The sequence below is a fragment of the Exophiala bonariae genome (genome assembly GCF_035927105.1).
Source record: "Exophiala bonariae strain CCFEE 5792 chromosome Unknown scaffold_36, whole genome shotgun sequence".
Taxonomy (NCBI): Eukaryota; Fungi; Ascomycota; class Eurotiomycetes; order Chaetothyriales; family Herpotrichiellaceae; genus Exophiala; species Exophiala bonariae.
The window spans coordinates 131636-152526 of NW_027042511.1; the positions used below are offsets into that span (position 1 = coordinate 131636).

Sequence of the window (20891 nt, forward strand, 5' to 3'; positions counted from 1 at the left end):
TTTGCTTGGGGCAATTTTTCAATTCTAATATTTTTCATTAGCCACTCCCTGTATGAAGTTGGGGAGTCTCACTGATCTGTCGAAATCTTATATGGTCCCCCAGATGGGATCAGTGCGATAATGCTGGCAGAGTAATCGTGCGCGATCCTCGCCCAGTTTCTAGCGCACGTGATCCGATTTTTGAGCTTCTGTAGCTTTCTTTGATATTCAGTATCGGACGGGGAACCGCGGCCTTTAACCGCAGGTTGGAGCGCCGGGTAGATCGTGGCCATGAGGGTCGCAAGAGCCCTCGAGTCTGCTCGTGAAGTATTCCTGGCGGCTCCGCTCACTTTCACACTCTCCGCAATTGTCGAATCGCTTGAGGCAAGCCTTTGAACATTGTGAATATCGTATTTGTGACTCTTCTTTGCCTTTTTGGACACGCTCCTTGGCTTCTGGTGAATTTGCTCTTGCTCTAGCCGATATTGCAGTAGTTTGACAAGGTAGTGGCGTCGCAGGATAGACGAAAGTGCGGAGAGCCCGTCTAGGTCATCAAGAGCGGCAAACGTTGTGTGGAGGTCATTTTGGCCTTTTAGTGCTCCACGTAACCTCCCCTTCCTCGCTGATATCAAGGCTTGTTTGAGGTGGTCGATAGCTTCAGCGCTGCCAATGGCGTGAAACAGTCGTGTAAACAGAAACACTGTCTCTTCGTCATTGCCCAATCGAGTTGCGAAATAGTGAAGGACACTATTTGATCCTTGGCATAACGGCATGATATATCTTGGCATACTAGGCCTCCAAAAGGCCTGGGTCTGGAGCGCAGCGAGTGATGTTACGTCGTGGTTTTGGGAGTTTTCCAACAGCTCGACTTTGTCTGAAAATGATGTAGGCACCATCGACTTAGTATTGATCCGCTCAAGGTCATTGATCGGTTGAGTGAAGCTATTCTGTGTAGACTTTTCATGATACCCCGCTTGTTCTCCGACTTCGCAGCCTTGGCACTTGTCTCGAACTGCCCAAAAGCCTCGTTTCGCACGCTTTCTGGTTTCCTGCGCGTCGCCAGGCATTCGTAGACATCGCAACAGATTCGGCTGAAATGGCTCACATATTTCTGTTCGTGGAGTAAAAGGCAGTATAACTTCCGAAAGTGCTGAATTATTGCGAACACCAGCCTTCTTTGCAGGCCTTGCGAATCTTTCAGAATCATTAGACTCGAGCAAGAGCCGTGCTCTGGTTGTTTGATGTGCTATAATTATCGTCGACTGATCGTCAAGGTGCGTATGGTCGTATCGGTCATTCCGCATGTCGCTGTCACTCCACGTCGAGCAGTTGCCCAAGGAAGGAGACATCATGATCTCTTCTGCCTCGATGACAGGGAGACGCCTCGATGGCAAGTCGTCGATTGTGGTTTCCAAGATGTCCGTATCGTCGGCCAGAGTCGTGAAGCTCGAAAGCAGTTGTGCAAAAGTATCCTGCGGAGCTGTCGCCGAGCAGGACGGAGATCCTGAGGTTTGTGTCATCAAAGTGTCTAAACTGGAAGCATGTCGTCCGTTTTGCCTGAGGGCGACAGATGCTAAGAGCCTCTTTTCCATTGTTGTAATTTCTTCTTTCAGCACGGATGCACACGTATTAAGCTCGGTAGTGGACACGTCCTGAAAAATATGAAGAAGGGTACTCGTAGTTTTGTCTAAAGCCTGTCCAGTGAGCATATGGTTGTAGATCTGATATAGACTTCGTAATGCTCACATCCCTGATTTGACAAGATTTATCTTGGAAGGGCACATTCTTTTGTTTTCCGGCCATGAGATCAGATCTTCGAGGTTTGATTGATTGTTCCATATCTTTCCCAGAAGACATGGTTTACAGCAAATGGACTCGACGAACGTGTGAGTCGAAATTGTAGAGATCTTTCATGGAAGTTGGAAATGGTCAAACTGTCATTTCAAGTGTTTGAGACAGTGTCGAACGGTCGAAACGGATGCGTTTCACAAATTTTGAGGCGGTAGGGTACGTCTGCTAAAAGCAGACTATTGGCATTTGTTGTTCGACTCTAAGCCGTATATGTGCCTAAAGTTTATGGGGAGACTAATCCAGCACCTCGGTGAACTATACCGTATCCAGAAAGATTAGCCTGATCCACGACAACAGACTAACGCAAACCAGATTTACTTGCCCATAGCGAAAGACCAAGGCTCCGCCAGCGCGGCATAGTCGCTCTGCTTAGAAATTGTCACCACCTCTGGTCAACCGGTCTAGTGGAACGAGAAGGTGAGAGTCTCACAGCATAAGCGTGTTTCCATGATTCGCATTTTCGGGTAGCAGGTCCGACAAAGCAAGCGTCCGCCTTTCTTGCTCGGGCGACTGGGGAACACTTGCACTGGACGATCCATAGTTCCTCTACAGCTAATCTCAAGATGAGAAGGTCTCTATGCTGAGATCACGTGCGGGACGTGGTACTTCAGCAGTTGCCTGAAGAAGCCATACCCTGATATATCTGCCATGCGCATCAACAAATCGATGAGCCAGTCCGCACTTTTGTAACATCTCAGCATTGCGTCGGCGCCCAAGGTCAGAAATGACATGCCAGCTTTTACACGTGAAGATGTCATCAGGTAATCAACCGAGAGGATAATCTGCCAAGTGACATGGTGGAGGCCACAACCCGGGGAGCTAAGCTCCAGGTGTATGTGAGAGGTGGGAGGAGACTGAAGTAGTGTCTGAGACTTTGCTGTCACAGAGTAGAGATAAAGTAGCGCTGTGTAGTATAGCATAATCTCGCGCGCACATTGCTGGTTGGCGTACGCAAGCGCACTCGACACATTCACGATTGGATCTACACGTGGCAGCAACGTTTGTCTCCAGTCGACTCCCACGTGAAGTATTTTGCCGCTATTCTGTTCGTCCCAACGCCGTCTCCACGATTCGATACTGTCGAATTTCTTTTTTACTCTGTTCGAAAGTAAGTTGCAACCTGCAACCTCCTTTTCCTTCGTTTCTGTTAATTTTTCGAATTCCTCCAGAAGTGTCGCAACGTCACTGAGATGATCCCAAATTTCATGGTATAACGATTTGAATGTTTGCCCTGACCACGGGATGAACTTCCAGTCGTGTTCGGCCAAAAAAGTCTTCTTCGAGCTCAGCAAGGCTCCTGATATGACGAGGACTCGAGCTTGCATGAAGTAGCCTAAATTAGGCTGAGCTTGATAAAAGGTTGGCGATTGCGAATGGATCAGGGTCTCGATACCGCGGAAATGGTAGTAAAGGCCTGCGTGTGAAGTTGGACACAACAGCTCGTAGAATACCAGTAGGAACATCGCTACCAGATGCCTAGCGAAAGCGGCAGAGGCAGAACTTGCTAAGCTCGAGTTCAATTGTTGTAGGGCTTTTCCGTAGTCTTGTGCAGCCTCGGCCAAAAGCCAGGGTTGTTCGTACAGTCGAGCAAAATAGGCTTTCGCGACGCCGAAGGCTGCAAAATGGGTGATCAAAGTCTCGTCTCTTCGCAAGGCGGTCAGCACCCAGGAGTTCTCCTCTTGCCTTTGACCAGGAGGTCCTCCGACGAAGACGCTTCGTGTCAAGTGTGACATGCAGAAGTCCTGCAAATATGCACTTAAATTCAGCCACGGTCCGATTCTGAGCTGTGACGCGTGTCGATGAACGTAACGTGTGATTGCAACATGGTGCCAAATCTGGGACTCTGTTGAATATATCTGCTCCGATGTGGATTGAGCTAGCTCTTTCGTGAAGTTGACAAACGTCACGGAGTCTTCGTACCCTTCGCAGCTCAAATAGGCTCTCTTGCAGCGTTGACAACTTGGTTTGATTCGGTCGCACTTCACCTTTCGCTGGGAGCAGGTGCGGCAGGGGGAGCGCCGAAGCACTGAGCGGGCCATCTCCTTGATGCGATAATGCAATCTTTGTGAATAAGATACGACGAAACTCGAATGGCTTCACCCGGCAATGATTTTATGAAATGAGGTGAAAGTTTACCGTCGATTTGAGAAGGCCTCAGCCAGTTTAGAATGAGCAACATCTACTACAACAGTATTTCTCCATCATTATCTCAATAACTTTCCTAAATCAATAAAAAATAAGTGTTTAGCAGCCTCTACCTTAAAATTTCACAGATTGTGCAGACGCAGCACTCTGACAAAGCAATAATATCGGTGCTCGGGTTGGATTTGACATGACGTCATTGAGACACATTGTAACTGCTTGTGAAGTGACTGCACGTAACGGCACAGGGTCATCCTCGTCATCGTCGAATTGAGGGGTCTGCTGAATGACCTGCCCTCAGCTTGCCAAATTGTTGCAAGGGGCGGGCAACTGCAAGCAGATATCGACCGATGGACTAGGCATCCCTGCCTCTTCAACGGACGAAGACGAAATCAAATGAAGTGCCATGTGCCGAGGCTTTACAAGCACGCGTCCGGCATGGACAGGAAACATTCCAGAATTTCTAAAATGAAGACAAGCGAGATTCTCGGCCTGGTTGTTGCGACGAATCCGAGAGGCAGCTCAGGTACCGAACTCTTGTGATCTGGCCGAGGAATGTTCCAGGTGGCATTGAAATACAGACGGAGCTGTAGGTTTATTTCACTGGGGAGACTTCCTGCCTGCCTGCAGCATCACGGGAGTTCCACTTGCCATACTCTTGTACCAGGATCATTTCTGGTGCCAAAATTTAAAGACCTTATTTACATTTCGGTAAAGGACCATCTTCTGCGCCATGGCCTTCGGCTCTGGTCGCCGCTGGAATTCTTGGAACTTCTTCATTTGCTGGCTTGTGTCTCTGGGTCAGATCGCTTTTGGATATCCGGCGAGCATCATTGGCGTGACACTTGCACAACCATCATTTTTGATTTACATGGGCCTACACGATACAACAGAGAATCCACCAGGGCCCACCAAAGATGCGGAAAACCTCATTGGGGCCATGTCGGGAGTAGGTCCAACTTCTGCAGTAGGATTCCGTTGCCTGATAGCAAGATAGGTCTTTCAAGCCGGCGCCACTATTAACGTGTTTATCGCGTCATGGGTCGCCGATAAGTACGGGCGTTAAGGAGCATTTTACTATTGCAGCTTCCTATCCCTCCTTGGTGGTTCTCTTCTCTGTGGAGCCCAAAATGTCACTATGTTCATTATCGCCCGGCTCTTCGCAGGCGCAGGGGCGAACGGTTTCTTGGCGCTCAGTCAGTAAATAGACTCGGTCATACTGGAACATGAAGTTGACCTTTCATCAGCGCCGATGTACTCTGCAGAGCTCGCGCCACCTGACCTCCGGGGTCTCATGGTGGGGATGAATGGTGTGAACATTTGCCTGGGTTATAGTCTGGCCTCTTATGTGAGTTCACCACCCGCAGGTTGAAGAGGAGCTCTCTATACTCGAACCAGCCCGCACCCTACCATCAACTTCCCCGTGTCATGTCCGATCTTGTCTTGATCTCGTTGGGCATGCCGCTTCGCTAACCTGAAATTTGCGTCTACAGATGGGACTCGCATTCTACTATATAGACGATCCGGCGACCCAGTGGCGAGCACCTCTCGGCCTAGCTCTGGTGTGGCCACTTATGATGATAATGGTCTGCTTTGTCATCCCCGAGTCGCCTCGCTTCCTTCTGATGCAGGGGAGGGTCGAAGAAGCACGCAAGGTCGTCTTTGGCCTCCATGCTGTGAAGGGAGACTCTGAACAGGAGTTCGCCAGGGAGGAATTCTATCAGATGTCAAAGCAAGCCGAAATCGACCGTCATACGATCACTTCATATGTTAGCTGCCCTGCACCTCCAGAGAGGTAACCTATCATGCTGATAAACGATGTAGCTTGAGATATTTCGGAAACCAAGCAGCCGCAAGCGCATGATCATGGCCATCGGCTTTGCTTTCATCAGCCAATCGACGGGTGTGCTAGTTCTGAATAACTATGGTGAGCTAGTCGCTGTGTACTCCAAAGCGAATATGGTTCACGAATTTGCTAAACTTCAAAATAGGGCCAACAATCTATGCAGCTCTGGGATATGATACCGAACACCAGCTCAAATTCCAGTGTGGTTGGATCTCGGTTGGTGTTTTGGGAAACCTGTTCGGGGCTCTCGTCATGGATCGTCTGGGTCGCAAGCCGCTCATGTTCACAGGAGTAGCTGGATGCTGCGTTTTCCTTATCCTGGAAGCCGCGATGGTCAGCTCATTCGCTGCGGAAGGTACCAACAGCGCCGGTTTGCAGATGGGAGTAGCTGCGGCATACCTCTTCCTATTCTTCTATAGCCTTGGAATCGACGTCGCTGGCATAGTATTTTACAGCGAGCTCTTTCCGAACCACCTCCGTGCCAAAGGCATGGCTTTGAGCATCGGCACCATTACTTTATCGGACTTGGTGTATCTTCAAGTTGCGCCAACGGTAAGTCGCCCCAGTTTCAGAACAGATGATGATAACCTGGTATGAATGACTGTACTGACTGGAACTGCAAGGCCTTTCGTCACATCGGTTGGAAGTTCTTTCTCTTGTTTATAATCTTGTCAGGTTTCGGAGCAGCGTTTGTGCTGTTCTATGTACCCGAAACTAAGAACATACCTTTGGAAGAGATGGCGAAGTTGTTTGGCGACGAAGTCGCAGTCTATGCAGCCGACCTGAGTATCGACCACAACACCCACGAGCTTGTTGTATCGGGCCACAGTGGTGATGGAGTGGTTAGAGTAGCAACTGAGGTAGGAACTGACAAAGCGAGTGTGAGTCTTTACAATCAAGTAGAAGGTCAGGCTTAGTACCGACGAGTTGAAGGGCATGGTCAAAGACAAGAAGGAGCACAGAGGCGGGCGGATTACCTCAGAGTGTCAAGCTGTTTCAGCAACGATCTTGCGCATCACTTCTGAGGAAGCTTTGTGAAGCCCTGCGAGCGAGGAGCTATAAGTACAAGGGGATGCATACGATGACCTTAAACTGTTTATGAAAAGTTTTATCACCCAACCCCGAGTTACGCACAACGCGCTCTCAAGATACACAACCACCTCAAATCTCATCGACCCCTAAATTGAATCGTGCACAGTTTCGACCTCCCCCTTCACGCGTTCTTCAGTACGTCTAATTTAAGAATATTCATAGGTTAGGACAGCATTCGTCAGCTCTGAAAAATACCCACGACCTCACGAACATGAGCTGTTGACTGATGTGCGTCTATGGCAGGTTAATCGACATATCTATCAAAGTTATGTTCAGTTCGAACATGACGTCCTTCGGTTCTAATGTTTGATCATCACCAAGATGTTCACGTACTCGGAATCGACTGATGTGTGGGCTTCTTAGCAGTGGGGTTTAGGCTCAGATTGGGACACTTGTGATGCCAGATACTGAATCAAGGCTATGCACATATCATGTATTTATGCCTCAGATAAAGGATAACAAAGTTATCATCACGATTCGGCCGTTATATTGTTGTATGTTGTTCGCGCCGGAACGGGCTTTCTATCGTAGGACTCTCTTCATTCTTTTCCATAAAATACAGCGTTCTCCCACGTGATGATATTGAAAGCCATGACAGCCAACGCACCAGCGTGCAGGCACTGTGAGTAATGGCACAAGTGTTTAGTGAGGCAAAGTTCGACTATGATGAAACAGTGACTTGTTGAGGGTGGAAACGTCGGGAATCCTTCACACCACGTCCGATGTCAGCCTCGGCAGGACCTTTTTCGTTCAGCTGATACAGGTCCGCCAGGGCAGCCGCTTCCAATCTCTGTCACCCGACCCACAAATTTCTCCTCCGTCCTACGGCCTCGGTGCGGCTATCCGGTCCGGGTGAACATTCCCGGGGTGATCCCTGAACGAAATCTACATATCCGGGCTGCATGTTCTGTTCACATCCGAGGTCATATCGCTAGGCGCCTCAAGGCGCCGATTACCGCATTCGGCCCTATATCGACTGTTAGACTTGCTCGCCCCAAGCGCAGAATTACGTAGGATTACGCAAGTTCTTGTTGACAGCGTCATTGTGGGCGTCGCTATTTGGGCTATTCTGCGCTCTGGGTTGTGTATAAAAATAGCTCTAGTAGGCAGTTCGACAAATGCGACTACCCTGTTCATACTGCTCAAGCCTACACGTTTGTACTGCTCAACTCTACACATTTGACCACGCTCTCCATTACACTAGGGCTTGCATCCTGCTTCAAGCCCAAAATCAATATCGTTAACTGATGCAGAGGGATTATGGTTATGCCTTCAGTCTCATCTTATGGCCGCAAGCCAGTATCGCCAAATCACGTCTCTGAGCTTCGCAAGCTGCTCCAGGATACTTCGGCAGAGCTTCGTATCTCAACCGACGTGGACTATAATCGCTCCATCGCTCGATGGTCGAAAGCAGCAGTAAAACCGGCGGGTTTGGTGGTTGTTCCCACGACGAGCGATGAGGTTTCGATCGTAGCGAAGTATGCAGCTAAAGAGAACCTTGATATTGCGGTAAAAGGTGGAGGCCATTCAACAGCCGGAGCGAGTAGCACAGATGGCGGGTTGCTCTTTGATCTTGACAAAATGCGCACTATTCGGGTCGACAGTGAGAAAAAGCTGTTTATCGTTGGCGGTGGTGCTAATTGGGGGGACGTTGACCAAGCTGCAGCCCCTTATAATCTTGCGACCGTGGGGGGAACCGTCGCTGACACCGGCGTTGGAGGACTGACCCTTGGGGGTGGTTATGGCTGGCTGTCGGGCCTCTACGGATTGTCGATCGACGTATTGATCCAGTGTACAGTGGTCCTCGCAAACGGCGATGTCGTCACCGCCAGCAAGCAGGAGAACGCTGACCTTTTCTGGGCTTTGCGTGGAGCGGGACAGAACTTCGGTGTCGCTACGGAATTCATTTTTCAGGCATTCGACGTCCCACCAGAGGTCTATGCAGGCTTACTTCTTTTCGAGCCAACATCACACAATATGCAAGGCGTCACGGAAGCGGTGAACAGAGCGTATGTCATCAATAGCGCAGGACAGGTCAAGGTCGACGGTCGCGGCTGTGGGGGCATCGGTTTCATGCGACCCCCTGGTCTCGATACGGCAATGATCGCCGTTCCCATCATCTATTTCGGAACTGCCGAGCAAGGTCAGGCTGTGTATCGAGATTTCTTTGACTTGGGCCCAAAGATATCTACAATGAGCATGGTTCCCTACGCGGAGATCAACAAATTCCTTGCACCACCATACGGGTTGCGCGCTAGTATGAAAGGCGCCGCATTTACATTGCCGTTGAGGCTTGCTTTCGTCCAAGAGATATTTGGAGAATACCAGAAATTCGTAGACCGAAACGATGACGCGCAAGGCAGTGTCCTGATCTGGGAATTAATCGACACCAGGAAAGTCGCGGAATTCGACGCCGGTAGTTTTGCAAATCGAGGAACTCATGGGAACAGCCTGATCTGTCCAATCTGGACAAAGCCAGAAAATGACGCTGTTTGTCGTGAATGGGCTCGATACATCAACGAGAAGTTCAAGAAAGAGCTGATCGACCACAGCGATCAAGTGGTCTGTCCCTCTGCGGAAGTCACCACTATTAGAGGTCGGAAGAAAGCCACTCAATTCTACGGAAACTACGACCACTACGACGAGAAATCGAAAGACATCTTCGGTGATAATTACGAGGAACTGCAAGCCCTCAAGACTCGCTTTGACCCTGGGAATATGTTCAACAAACTTTTCGCTATACCACCGCTGGCCAACTGATATAAGATTTGTGTAGAGCTGGTGCATAAGTGCCTCAATCATCCCCCACACTCAAAATGTCAGGTTCGCATATATCATAAGTGCGAAACACCGTAGACATAACTCGCATCACTGTGGTGAAATTTCACCAGTTGAAAGCTCAAGCCTCTCATAGTCTGCTTGCGAAGGGAAACAAAGAATACCGTGGTGGGATTAGTTTGTGTTGATTGAGAAATATCGTTTTGAGGATAATAGACTTGAGTGAGGATTAAGTAAGTGCCTCTATATATAGCTAAGTCTGGCTATAGGGTGTACCTGTCATTATTGTGTAAAAGAGGTAAAATGTAGAGTTTTCAGGCCTAGCTAGATCTCAACCGACAGTTTAAGTACCAAAATGATCGACCGCATCAAGGTCTCTTGAGGTGAGCTTGGCGCCCTTCAAACACGTCTCTGGCATTCTCCGACATCTGATGAAGCACATTTTACAGTCCTAGATTCTTTAGGGCAGCGAACAGCATGCTGCACTGCCACTTCAACACTGAACACGGAGCCCGGCAACCCAGAACGGACCACTCGCGGTCTAGATTTCGCCTCCGGCCAAGTCGTTCGAGTTGATGTGGCCTGCAGTACTCTCCAACTGTCTCATCAGGTTGGTGAGCAGTCTCATGCCTTCCATCCTCTTCTGTATATACGATCTTTATGAAATGGTCAGACACTGCATTAAACATCGTAGAGGTGGTGCTCGTACTTCTTGTATGTCTGTAGCCGTCTTCCTTGCTTCGCTTGAAATCTGAACCATTGTCTTATCGGACCATCCCAACTCTGGTTAAGGATAGTATAGGAAGTGCGCCAAGTAAATTGCCCCGGATTGGGACTTTTCCCAATTCGCAAACTCCGTTTGAGCCGATAGCGGCTATTCAGTTGCTAGATAGGGCACAAACCGCGGCCCGGCTTCGACCCGCGGCCCGCTTGGCGGTCAATTGAGGCGCTGGACGATAATAAGAATGGGCCCACGGTAAAAGTCTGTAAAGAGCATCTTGTATGAAGTACTTACAGCCGAAAGCAAATACTGGTGGCAAGACCCTCTAGATGGATCGGGGCTGAAAGGTGATGTCACATTTCAATATCAACATCGGCGGGGTGTCGGGTAGCCGAACTTAAGCCGTCGGACGTCAGATGATCCGGCTCTCCCTCGAAAAGTGTAGTAGTAGAGTCAAGTAACTTATTCTGTCTCTCATTGGCGTTAGTGGGATATGTCGCCTTACTTTTCAAATTTTGCACAGGATTTAGTTCTCGGAGAAGTACTCTAGCTCAGCTTTTGTTTCACGACAAAACTTCCAAGCATTAACAGTCAGAGACCATAATAGGTGTTGAGTTGATTATCGCAGGTGCTCATCTTAATCCGGAGGTCAGGGCGAGACTTGGGGCGATAGTACCTAAAGCTGGAGAGACTATTCAGAGCAACACAATAGGCTTGAATGTAGTCTAGGTAGAAAGCATTAAGATGCGGGATGGAGTCGAGTCGGCTGGCGCGAAAGGCATTCTACTAATCTCGGGTAAGCATGTTTGTTTTGATTAGGACCATATAATAATGTTCCGTAGACTGGAACGCCGCGAAAGACCTCTTAAATCAAATGGCCACTCCAAACTTCAGGAATTTTTCCGACATGATAGAAGAAGTTTATAAAGAAGCACCGCTACCGGTAGTTTATGAGATGAATGGGCAGGTTGCACCTTGTGCTAGTACTTCATCAACCGAAGCGGTGAAAATCGCTTAGACTATAGGACAATACAAAGCTGAGACCGCCTGCATTGAATTCTTGGAGGTTTTGCAGAGCTCCGTGGAAAATCGGGCCCCTCGTGTCTATGGACATAGCCTTAATGACGAGACCAGGAACTTTGCCGTTATCATCGGCTAGAAGAGTCTGGAGGGTGAGTTTCTCGAATGGGAATGACATGGTATTAATGTTACGTTCTAAGCACGCTTACGAGCGCTGGCGAACCTAATCTGCAAAAGAGGTTACGAGAGGCTCTTGACCTTCGATGACCCAGGCACTTGCCAACTTGTCAGAGATTCTAGTCCGAGGATGATGCGCTGCGTATTGGCCTCTGGGTTGATTTCCAGGCCCTATCCTTAATTACATATATCGGTGAAAGTACGAGGTATTAGGTGGATATTGCAGAAATTTCTGAGCAATCTAGGATACCGAGATCCTTTGCTTGACGTTAACCAGGTACCACCAAGCTCAAACAAATTTCCTTTTCTCCAAAGCATTGCAGTCTGTGTTTGAGAGATGTTTTTGCCGCCACAGAATCAAATGCTCTCGGATATAACTGTAGCATGAAAGTATCAGGAGTTCAGGGATAGCAAGATAAAAGAGTGGTTCGGAAGGGTTTCTGTGACCTCCTGATGCAATGAGTCCATTCCAGCCATAGGTACTGGTTACCTGCTTTAACTTGTTCTAGTCTTTCTTTGCCTTCGCCAAGATATAGAGCTTAAGATCCTATCATACTGACATGTCGTGGTACGTTCTGATACCATATTGGGTCTTTCTAGATGACATGGGGTGTCTTAAGGATGTAGCACATCGTTTTCATCCGTACTATTCAGGCTCTACTCAAATGTTGGGTCCTTGCCGACTGTAGCTGTTCTCAAACACGGGTACCTCATCGTCGAGAAGCTTTGACATCTCCTCCAGGCGGTAACACCCTTTGTCCAGGTGCAATGAAGGAGATGGACACAGCTCCGAGAGCGGGATGGCAATACAAACAAGGTAAATTTCCTATCAATGTCGCTGAATGCCCAATGCGGCGGTTTATTGATCGTTCAAGAGAGTTTATTCGGCGACATGACCTACCACCAGCGTGGGCTTAATACTTACGAGGCCTCTCAAACCGAGAATCGCAATCCAGGCAGCTAGGTCTTTCGTGCGGAGGCAATTTAGATAAAGCTCAAAGCATTAATGCATAACATGCTATATGTGCCCCAATAGCATCGTTAATTATGGATTTTAATGCCATTATCGCGATTACACGAAAGCCCGGCTTTTTTTTGCTAACCTTGGTGGATGGTTTCTGACACCAAGGTCAAAGATCGCCAAGGCCAGAACCTCAATACGCGGAAAGTGCTTAAAAAGTGGTCGATGTACAACAGACCTCGTAAATAGATTGATATGATGAATACGAGAAGTTTTCTGAGGTATCCTCGGTCCGAGACGTAATGAGAAGTTGAATGTGACTATGCATGGTGGGCCGTGATGCCGTACATGGCATCTCTGTTGGGGGAAGGCGATCATCCACAGCTCCTGTCATTTCGACAATTGTCTTGGCAATAATCCACTTCATTGCAGGATACCAGGCCACATTGGGGAGTCGGATTCTGCTAGTTATTGCCGTCAAATTTGGTGCGTTTAGTATGTTAAGGGCGTTACAAGTCAGTGGCGGTGGCACAAAAGGTAGAAAAGTGCGCTCTTATTAGCAACAAGGCGGCACGCTGAAGGACTAACTTCGGTAGTCGTTCACTAGTAGCTTTGTTCTCCTAAAAGGGACTGCCGCTGCTCATGGCTAATCTGGGCGCCAAGAGGTGTATCGAAATATTACTAACCGGAGCCGCTATCCACTGATCACCCTCTTAAAGTAGCCAAGTGTATACCTACCTAGTATGGGGTTTATTCGTAAACAATTGTGGGTGCGGATTTACTTTCTTCGGCCTTCCCCAAGGTCATGGGTTTTCGTTTGAACCGCGGCCCGTAGAATCTCAAACATCCATATATATTGAGGTAACGTAATCTCAAAGGACATCTTTTCCTCGCTTATTCACTAGTGCACAAGCAAGACTTTTCAAACCTTTAAACCCTATACTTTCAATCTAAGAGATGGAGACCCCGGTTAAGACTGCTGCCTCAGCAGAAGAGATGCTCAAAGAGGAGGCCATACATCTAGAGGAAGGATTGAAAAGCTCTGCAGTCGATTCTTCAGGAGAAAACGATGATACAGAGCAAGCGCTTGTGCGACAAGTCCTGTAAGGTCACAACATCTCAAATTCTGGATGTAATGCTGACTGCTCGGTTTAGCTGGAAGATCGATCGCCGACTTATTCCGATCCTTGGTGGTCTTTATCTTTGGTGCTTGATTGATCGTTCCAATTTAGGAGGAGCTCGCATTGCAGGAATTGATGAAGCAGTGGGGCTTAATGTTGGAAATCGCGCTTCTATTGTCAGTATGTTTAAACACCGCCTGGGTTTCCTTGAAATATACTCATTAGCTACTCAACAGTTCTTGTATTCTATCTCGGGTACATCCTATTTGAACTCCCTAGCAATATCGTTCTCCAGAAGGTCGGACCGGCAATATGGCTAAGTGCTTTGGCGTCCTGCTGGGGCATTGTGACTCTTTGTGTTGGTTTTATTCACAGTTGGCAAGTGCTCGCAGTTTTGCGGGTCCTGTTGGGTGTCTTTGAGGCTGTATGAGGTTCCTACCCTGGTGGAATAAACTGAACTAACTTGTCAGGGTCTATTTCCCGGCACTGTGTACCTCCTGTCGTCATGGTATTGCAGATATGAATACCAGAAAAGGTATGACTTCTTCCTGTCGAACAGTTAATGGACTAAACAGCAGACTAGGATTGCTGTTTATTACATAATTGGAAACTTCTTCTCGTCTTTCGCAAACATACTGGCCTATGGCTTGACACAGGTCGCAGATAATCCTGCTCATAATGGATGGAAATACATCTTCATTGTCGAAGGGGCACTCACAGCCGGCTACGCGGTCTTGTGTTGGCGCATCATCCCAGATATGCCGTACAATGACCAAAAGAACAAGTGGCTGACACCAGCAGAGAAAGCTTTAGTCAAACAACGGCTTCTTGCAGACATTAATTCATTCGAAACTGAGAAAATAACGTGGAATCTCATATTCGAGACTCTTCGAAAGCCCTATATGTGGGCTCTGTAAGTCAATGTAATTCTCTGAGATCTTCATACTGATGGCTTCAGGGGTTTTATTGCTCTAGTTGGTGCAGCTGGGGGCTACAGCTTTCTCTTATTCCTCCCAACTATTCTTCGCAGAGAATTAGGTTTCTCTCTGAAGATGTCATTTCTTCTCACGGCCCCACCTGCGGGCTTCTCTGCAGTGTACTGTTTTTCGACCGCGTATGCCTCTGATAGGCTCAAAATTCGTGGGCCATTTCTTCTCGTCCATTGTTTACTCACTATCCTTGGCCTCTGCATGATTGCATTCTTGAAAGTGCCAGGAGCTCGGTATGCGGGTGCATTCTTCGGACAGAGCGGTGTAAACGCCCTTCTTGTTACGGGCAATACTTGGGGCATGAATAATGTCAGGGGGGACGCAAAGAGAAGCATTTGGGCAGTGTGGGGAACGTCTTTGAGTTCGATTGGGGGTATCTACTCAGCTTTGGTGTTCAGACAACAGGTAAACTTCTTGCGACTTCTGACGGTATTTTCCCTAAAAGTCTAACCTTGGTAGGACGCCCCTGGCTATCTTCCTGGTGTGATCGCCGTGGGAGTTCTGGTTATCGTCAGTCTTGTTGTAACAGTGGTTACCATGATGTGGTTTTCCTATGCCAATCGACAAGCTGGCCGTGGAGAACGTGTCATCGAGGGCCTTACTTCCTACAGGTACACGATATAGAGGCTTACCGTGGGAAAGACCAAGAGGTTCATTTCGCAGTGTCTCCTATTGTCGAAACCAAAAGACTTTAGACAGTACGTGCTAAAACCCGATTGGAATTGAATTAGCTGAGCTGAGGCGGAGGATGGCCTTGAGCACAGACCGAATTACCACAGACTGATTGTCGAGGCTACTCTTCGTGAAGTGGACTTAGGGTTATGGCTGGCAATCTCGCGGAAGGAACTGATGGTTTCAGGCTCTATACTACTATGGTTAAGAACAGAACTTACCTACAAGTCTACACCATAAAAGTATATTTACCATCTATTGTCTCCGATACGTGGGCATTCAATGTTCCGACTTACAAACGAATCATCAAGTGCTTTGGCCTGGAACTTGCTCCAAATTCCCACGTGCCGGAACTCCTCATCGCTCGGTTTCTAGTAATATAACTAGAAAGAATTAGTCGGTGGCAAACCCAATCATGCGGTATCTCCACTGAACAGCATATCAAAGCTCAATAATTCGTCACTCGAACTCGTGCAGCGAAACTACCTTATGCGGGTTAGCCACTTTAGGCTTGACTAATCAGAAGTAATCGACAAGTTTGTCAATTGATGAGCTGAAGCTTACTTCGCTTTACTGTCACCGGCTATGACACAAGTCCTGCCACGTTCTAACTGCCTTTAAGTATCGTTATACCAGACGTTTGGAACTTCAATGAGACATTTTTCTCTTCAATTTTTACTCCCATTATACAAGAGTCAAGAGGATGTCCGACCGTTATCCTTCAGACATTGACAATGCGGCCACCCTGGGAGAGCCACTCGTGTTCGAGTTCAGCGGTAAAGTAGCGCCGAACAGATTTCTGAAGGGTGCTATGACGGAAAGAATAAGCTCCTGGGATCCTCGGGACCTCAAGGCGAGAGGTATACCAGGCGAAGGACTCCAGAGACTCTACGGGCGATGGGGCGAAGGTGGTCTCGGGCACATCCTCACTGGAAACATCATGCTCGATTATGATCAATTAGAAGCCCCCGGGAACCTAATCATTCCACTGGAGGCGCCTTTCGAAGGCCCACGATTCGAAGGCTTCAACAAGATAGCTAGTGCGGCAAAACGCCAGGGAAGTTTGATCACCGGCCAGGTTTGCCACCCGGGGCGACAGGTTGATCAGAACATTCAAGCCAACCCTGTATCCGCCAGCGACATCCAATTGGAGGGAGAAGTGTTTGGACTGCGGTTTGCAAAACCACATGCTGCGTCACATGAAGAGATCGACGACATTGTGGCTCGTTTCACCCATTCAGCGGAGTATCTGGCGAATGCCGGCTTCGATGGCATCGAGTTGCACGCGGCTCACGGCTATCTCCTCGGGCAATTTTTATCCCAGACGACAAATCACAGGACTGATGAGTATGGTGGATCCTTGAGGAACCGCTCGCGGTTGGTTCTGGATATCGCCAGCTCTATCCGTGCCAAGCTCCCTTCTGGTTCCGGATTTATACTCGGAATCAAGATCAACAGTATGGAATTCCAGGCCGGGGGCTTTACTGTTGAAGAGGCTAGGGAGCTCTGTATCATGCTTGAAGCAGCGGAGTTTGACTTCGTCGAATTGAGCGGTGGAACGTACCAGTCCATGGCCTTCGAACATCGGCGGGAGTCAACCAAGAAGAGGGAAGCATTTTTCTTGGAATTTGCTGATTTAATTGTTCCGGCTCTTACGAGGACCAAGGTCTACATCACTGGGGGTTTTAAGACAGTCGGCGGCATGGTCAAAGCTCTAGAGACGGTCGACGGGGTTGGATTGGCCAGGACTGTATGTCAAGAGTTCGAACTTGCCAAAGATATACTACAGGGCAAGGTCACAGGAGCCATCAGACCCTTGACAGACCAGGATGACTTCGCATTAACCAACATGATTGCAGGCACTCAAATGGGTCAAGTTGCCAAAGGACAAACCCCCATTGATATGAGTAAGCCGGAGAGCTTGGGGAGGTTTATGGAGGCGATGAGGATCTGGGCTCGAAAGATGGAAGCCGATAAAGGTAAGTTGGAGATGTATGGTTACATAGATCTGGCCTAGCTCGTTCGGGAGCGTTAGGTATCTCTATTTGAACTTGTTCTGCACCTTCTTGTTGCTGTCAAGGGAGGAGTTCAAATGCTGCGAACATTGTTGCAGTAGGAGGGCTTTATTGTGGTAAAATTTCGTACAAGGAAGGAGGAGAGAGAAGAGCTAACCAATTGGACGCAATTGCCTAGCCGCCAAGCCTCCCTTGTAAACACCACTAACCCTGGTTGGAAATTAGCAAGTTCTTAGTGGATTCTCGGCCGACGGATAAACTTGCTAGCGGTGCATAGATGTCGCGTGGTAGCGGGCCTTGGCACGTCCACCGCTCATTTATCTACCTTCCTGCCAGTCTTTTTATCCTAGTTCACTCACCACAGCCCAATAATCACATTCTTGCCAATGCATAATACCTATCTATACTTAACACCTCTTCATTCTTGCCGAGGATGCCGTAATTGATCTGTCTTAGTCACTATCATTCGGATTTACCGAAGAAGAAGTCATTGCCTTTTGTAGAATAGGCTTCCTTTCCACGTCCACTTGCGTGTCGATGGTTGCTTCCTTATTTTGCTTACCCTACTGGGTTCCACGTTGCCAAAACATGTGCTTTATCATTTTTTTCAGATCTAGCTTGGGCATGATGGTGCATTGTCGGCCAGATGCGCTTCTGGCGCGACAAGTTCCTCGTTCACACCAAGCCAGGGATGTTTTCAATGCCCAAGAACATTTCCGCTATCCGACCCATGGTCCAGATATAACGACAATACAAGTTGCATTAAAGCCCTTATTCACATTGACGGTCTGCTCAGTAGGAGCTGCCTCCTAAGCAGCCAAACGACTTCAGTCATAGCGGTAGCCCCACTACACAGGATTGTAAATGCTACTCTTTCCTAGTCAAATTATTCACAGACCGACTGCATCACGAAAGCTGGCGAAGAGGTGGCGACCATTTGCTCGATTAGACTCATTCAACATGAATAACACTTCGGCTCCCGGGTATCGTGCATGGATGGAAATGACAGACATGCAACCCAAGATGATGGGGAGCATGTGCCTTGCAATACGGCTCAAACTGAAATCGCCAGGCAGTTACACACGTAACAACCTCCGACAAGCTAGGCTGTCAATCATTTAAGTGTGGACTGATGATAGATAGAAAGTTCAATCAAGTTTATCACTTCTGAAAAGGCCCCGGGACCTAGCTGTCCTTTCTGGTCTAAATGACAGTTTCCTCTGACAATGGTACCACACTCGCAACAACGGGATTCTTTGCTGGTCCTATTTTCAGGGCATCCTCAGGTAACGGCAGCATCCCACCGGGATTCTCAGTGTTACCGAGATAGTAAGAAATGTCACCACCGTTGTACTCACATAACGCAAACCCATTGCCCAGCCAATTGAATGGGTTTCCGCTTTGATATTCAATCTCATAATCTTCAAAACGTGGTGATGAGAGCACATCAAAGAATACCAATCTCGTCCCTGGAAATATTGTGGCCGTACCATCAGTTTTGCCTTGTTTGAACCAACTCCGACATGGTCCTGCCCACGCTGTTCTTTTCATGAATAGATCTGCATGTTCTACAAACTTGTCCATAACTTCCTCTCGTGGCTGAAGTGATTTGATATTCTCACGTTGGAATTTTCTAATGACTTGAATGAAGTAATAATAGACCAGCTCGAGAACAGGCAGGAAAGACCCATGACCAAGCGGGCCATAAGGACCAATTCCAGTAAAATAGTTAGGGACTACAGGCTGAATTAGCAGAGCTCAACTAATGAGGGCGAGAACTTACAGCCAGGTATAGCGATTCCGAAATACGACTTAGGCTTGCCTATGAAATGGTCTTGGACGTTCTTTCCGTGTGCAATAATCGGGAAACGGGATCTCCAACTGGTGTTAAAGCTACAAAAGTTAGATACGTCCTCTCTTTCAGAAGATACCACTGACCCCGAAGCACAGACGATGAGATCGACCTCATGCTCTACTCCCTCGGCATCAATGAAGCCCTTTTCAGTCACTGTTTGCATTTCTTTCGTAAAAACATGGGTTTGCGGTAACGCTAGAGCTTCGAGAAAGCCATTACCAGGCTGATGAACATTAGTAGATGAACAGAATCCTAAAAACAATTTGACTCTTACCGTAGGACGACGACAGCCAACAGCAAAGTCTTTGGGAATGATAGCGTCAATGAGGGCCTTGTCACCAGAGAGCCTCTCCTTCATTTGAGCCGCGGAAAACTGGGAAATCGTTAGATAATATGATGACATGAATAGGGGACAACAAGTACCTGTCGGGCTTGTTCAGCCTCTGGGGTGTTGGTGAGAATGAATTTGAATCGCTGGTTTAGCTCATTCTCAATCTGTTTACAGTAAGTGACATACTCCTTAGGATGCTCCCGGAAACGCTTCTTTTGCTCCACGGTGTCTTGGAAATGCAGTTAGTCTCCACGTCAAATTTGATATGATGGCCACTCACATTGAAAATTAGCCCCGTTCGGCCCGGCAAATTGTTGGGCAAATCCGGCTGTAATCCAAGTTGGAGACCTGATCCAGGTGTATAACTTTTCTGTATGCTCTGCAATATTGGCCGTCAATTGAATGCCACTGCTACCAGTGCCAATCACAGCCACTCGTTTGCCTTTGTACTGGATGTCATCCCTCCACGTTGCTGTGTGGCATAATTGGCCTTTAAAATCATGCAAACCTTTAATCTCGGGCCATTTCCAGTCGCTACATTGAGTTAGTGACAACACCACCTCTCCATGGTGGACAGCTCACTTAAGGAGTCCACTACCATTGATAAAAATATCGGCATAGTCGATGATAGTGGTGTTATTTAGTAGATCCTTGACATGAACCTCCCAATGCGCCTCTTCCTGACGCCAATAAGCGCCAATAACTTCATGCTTCAATTTCATATATTTTCGGAGGCCAAAGCGATCCACGATATCTCGCATATATTGCCAGATTTCGGGGGCGAACGAATAGAAATGAGTCCAACTCGGGTTCTTCGCAAAAGTAAACTAGGTAATCATGTTAGCAACAGTCGTAGAACTCCTTTCAAATGCCCAAATACTTGATAATTCACCGACGGAATATCACAAGCACATCCGGGGTATCTGAACAATCCATTAGACGAGCCTTATTGACTTGGCGCTTGCTCTTCCTACCGGTTCTCCAGCCACGTCCCACCAATGTCATGATTCTTATCGTAGCAAGTCAAAGAAACATTGTTCAACTCTTCAGGGAGAAACTTTGACAGACAAATACCGGCGGCGCCGCAGCCCACGTGAATAACTCTCAAGGGACGTTCGGTGCCGCACAGTTGTTCTCGGATTCGATATCCGTTCTCATTTTCCTGAGCCCACTCATAACGTTCTGGCAACGACTCGAAATCTGGCACTGCATACTGTGATTTGAAATTCGAGACAGGGTTTATGTTAGAGGCAGCCATTATGAGTAAGATTTGGCAGCAAGTCTGGTAAATCTATGATCACGAAAAGATGAGGCCAGGCTGTTTACCAAGATACGTATTGA

General features: G+C 47.9%; 7 protein-coding genes across 7 annotated transcripts; 4 read left to right on the forward strand and 3 right to left on the reverse strand.

Moving 5' to 3' along the window:
- Nucleotides 1-68: 68 nt before the first annotated feature.
- LTR84_009130 (uncharacterized protein) lies at nucleotides 69-1571 on the reverse strand (the record flags this gene model as incomplete). Its single annotated transcript, XM_064852672.1, has 1 exon — nucleotides 69-1571. The coding sequence occupies one exon, from the start codon at nucleotides 1569-1571 to the stop codon at nucleotides 69-71; it is 1503 nt and encodes a 500-aa protein (XP_064701136.1).
- An 834-nt stretch (nucleotides 1572-2405) lies between these two features.
- On the reverse strand, nucleotides 2406-3563 carry LTR84_009131 (uncharacterized protein; the record flags this gene model as incomplete). The annotated part of the gene is made up of 1 exon (XM_064852673.1): nucleotides 2406-3563. The coding sequence occupies one exon, from the start codon at nucleotides 3561-3563 to the stop codon at nucleotides 2406-2408; it is 1158 nt and encodes a 385-aa protein (XP_064701137.1).
- A 1142-nt stretch (nucleotides 3564-4705) lies between these two features.
- Nucleotides 4706-6856, forward strand: LTR84_009132 (uncharacterized protein; the record flags this gene model as incomplete). The annotated part of the gene is made up of 8 exons (XM_064852674.1): nucleotides 4706-4921; nucleotides 4970-5025; nucleotides 5308-5320; nucleotides 5466-5741; nucleotides 5797-5899; nucleotides 5964-6370; nucleotides 6442-6699; nucleotides 6752-6856. 8 exons carry the CDS (start codon nucleotides 4706-4708, stop codon nucleotides 6854-6856), a joined length of 1434 nt encoding a protein of 477 aa, XP_064701138.1.
- Nucleotides 6857-8176: 1320 nt separating this feature from the next.
- LTR84_009133 (uncharacterized protein) lies at nucleotides 8177-9670 on the forward strand (the record flags this gene model as incomplete). The annotated part of the gene is made up of 1 exon (XM_064852675.1): nucleotides 8177-9670. One exon carries the CDS (start codon nucleotides 8177-8179, stop codon nucleotides 9668-9670), a length of 1494 nt encoding a protein of 497 aa, XP_064701139.1.
- Nucleotides 9671-13524: 3854 nt separating this feature from the next.
- On the forward strand, nucleotides 13525-14605 carry LTR84_009134 (uncharacterized protein; the record flags this gene model as incomplete). Its single annotated transcript, XM_064852676.1, has 5 exons — nucleotides 13525-13670; nucleotides 13723-13868; nucleotides 13925-14034; nucleotides 14159-14223; nucleotides 14272-14605. The coding sequence occupies 5 exons, from the start codon at nucleotides 13525-13527 to the stop codon at nucleotides 14603-14605; spliced, it is 801 nt and encodes a 266-aa protein (XP_064701140.1).
- Nucleotides 14606-16052: 1447 nt separating this feature from the next.
- LTR84_009135 (uncharacterized protein) lies at nucleotides 16053-17366 on the forward strand (the record flags this gene model as incomplete). Its single annotated transcript, XM_064852677.1, has 1 exon — nucleotides 16053-17366. One exon carries the CDS (start codon nucleotides 16053-16055, stop codon nucleotides 17364-17366), a length of 1314 nt encoding a protein of 437 aa, XP_064701141.1.
- A 1201-nt stretch (nucleotides 17367-18567) lies between these two features.
- Nucleotides 18568-20808, reverse strand: LTR84_009136 (uncharacterized protein; the record flags this gene model as incomplete). Its single annotated transcript, XM_064852678.1, has 9 exons — nucleotides 18568-19100; nucleotides 19148-19257; nucleotides 19303-19442; nucleotides 19494-19592; nucleotides 19643-19779; nucleotides 19831-20084; nucleotides 20133-20377; nucleotides 20431-20473; nucleotides 20525-20808. 9 exons carry the CDS (start codon nucleotides 20806-20808, stop codon nucleotides 18568-18570), a joined length of 1845 nt encoding a protein of 614 aa, XP_064701142.1.
- Nucleotides 20809-20891: the final 83 nt, after the last annotated feature.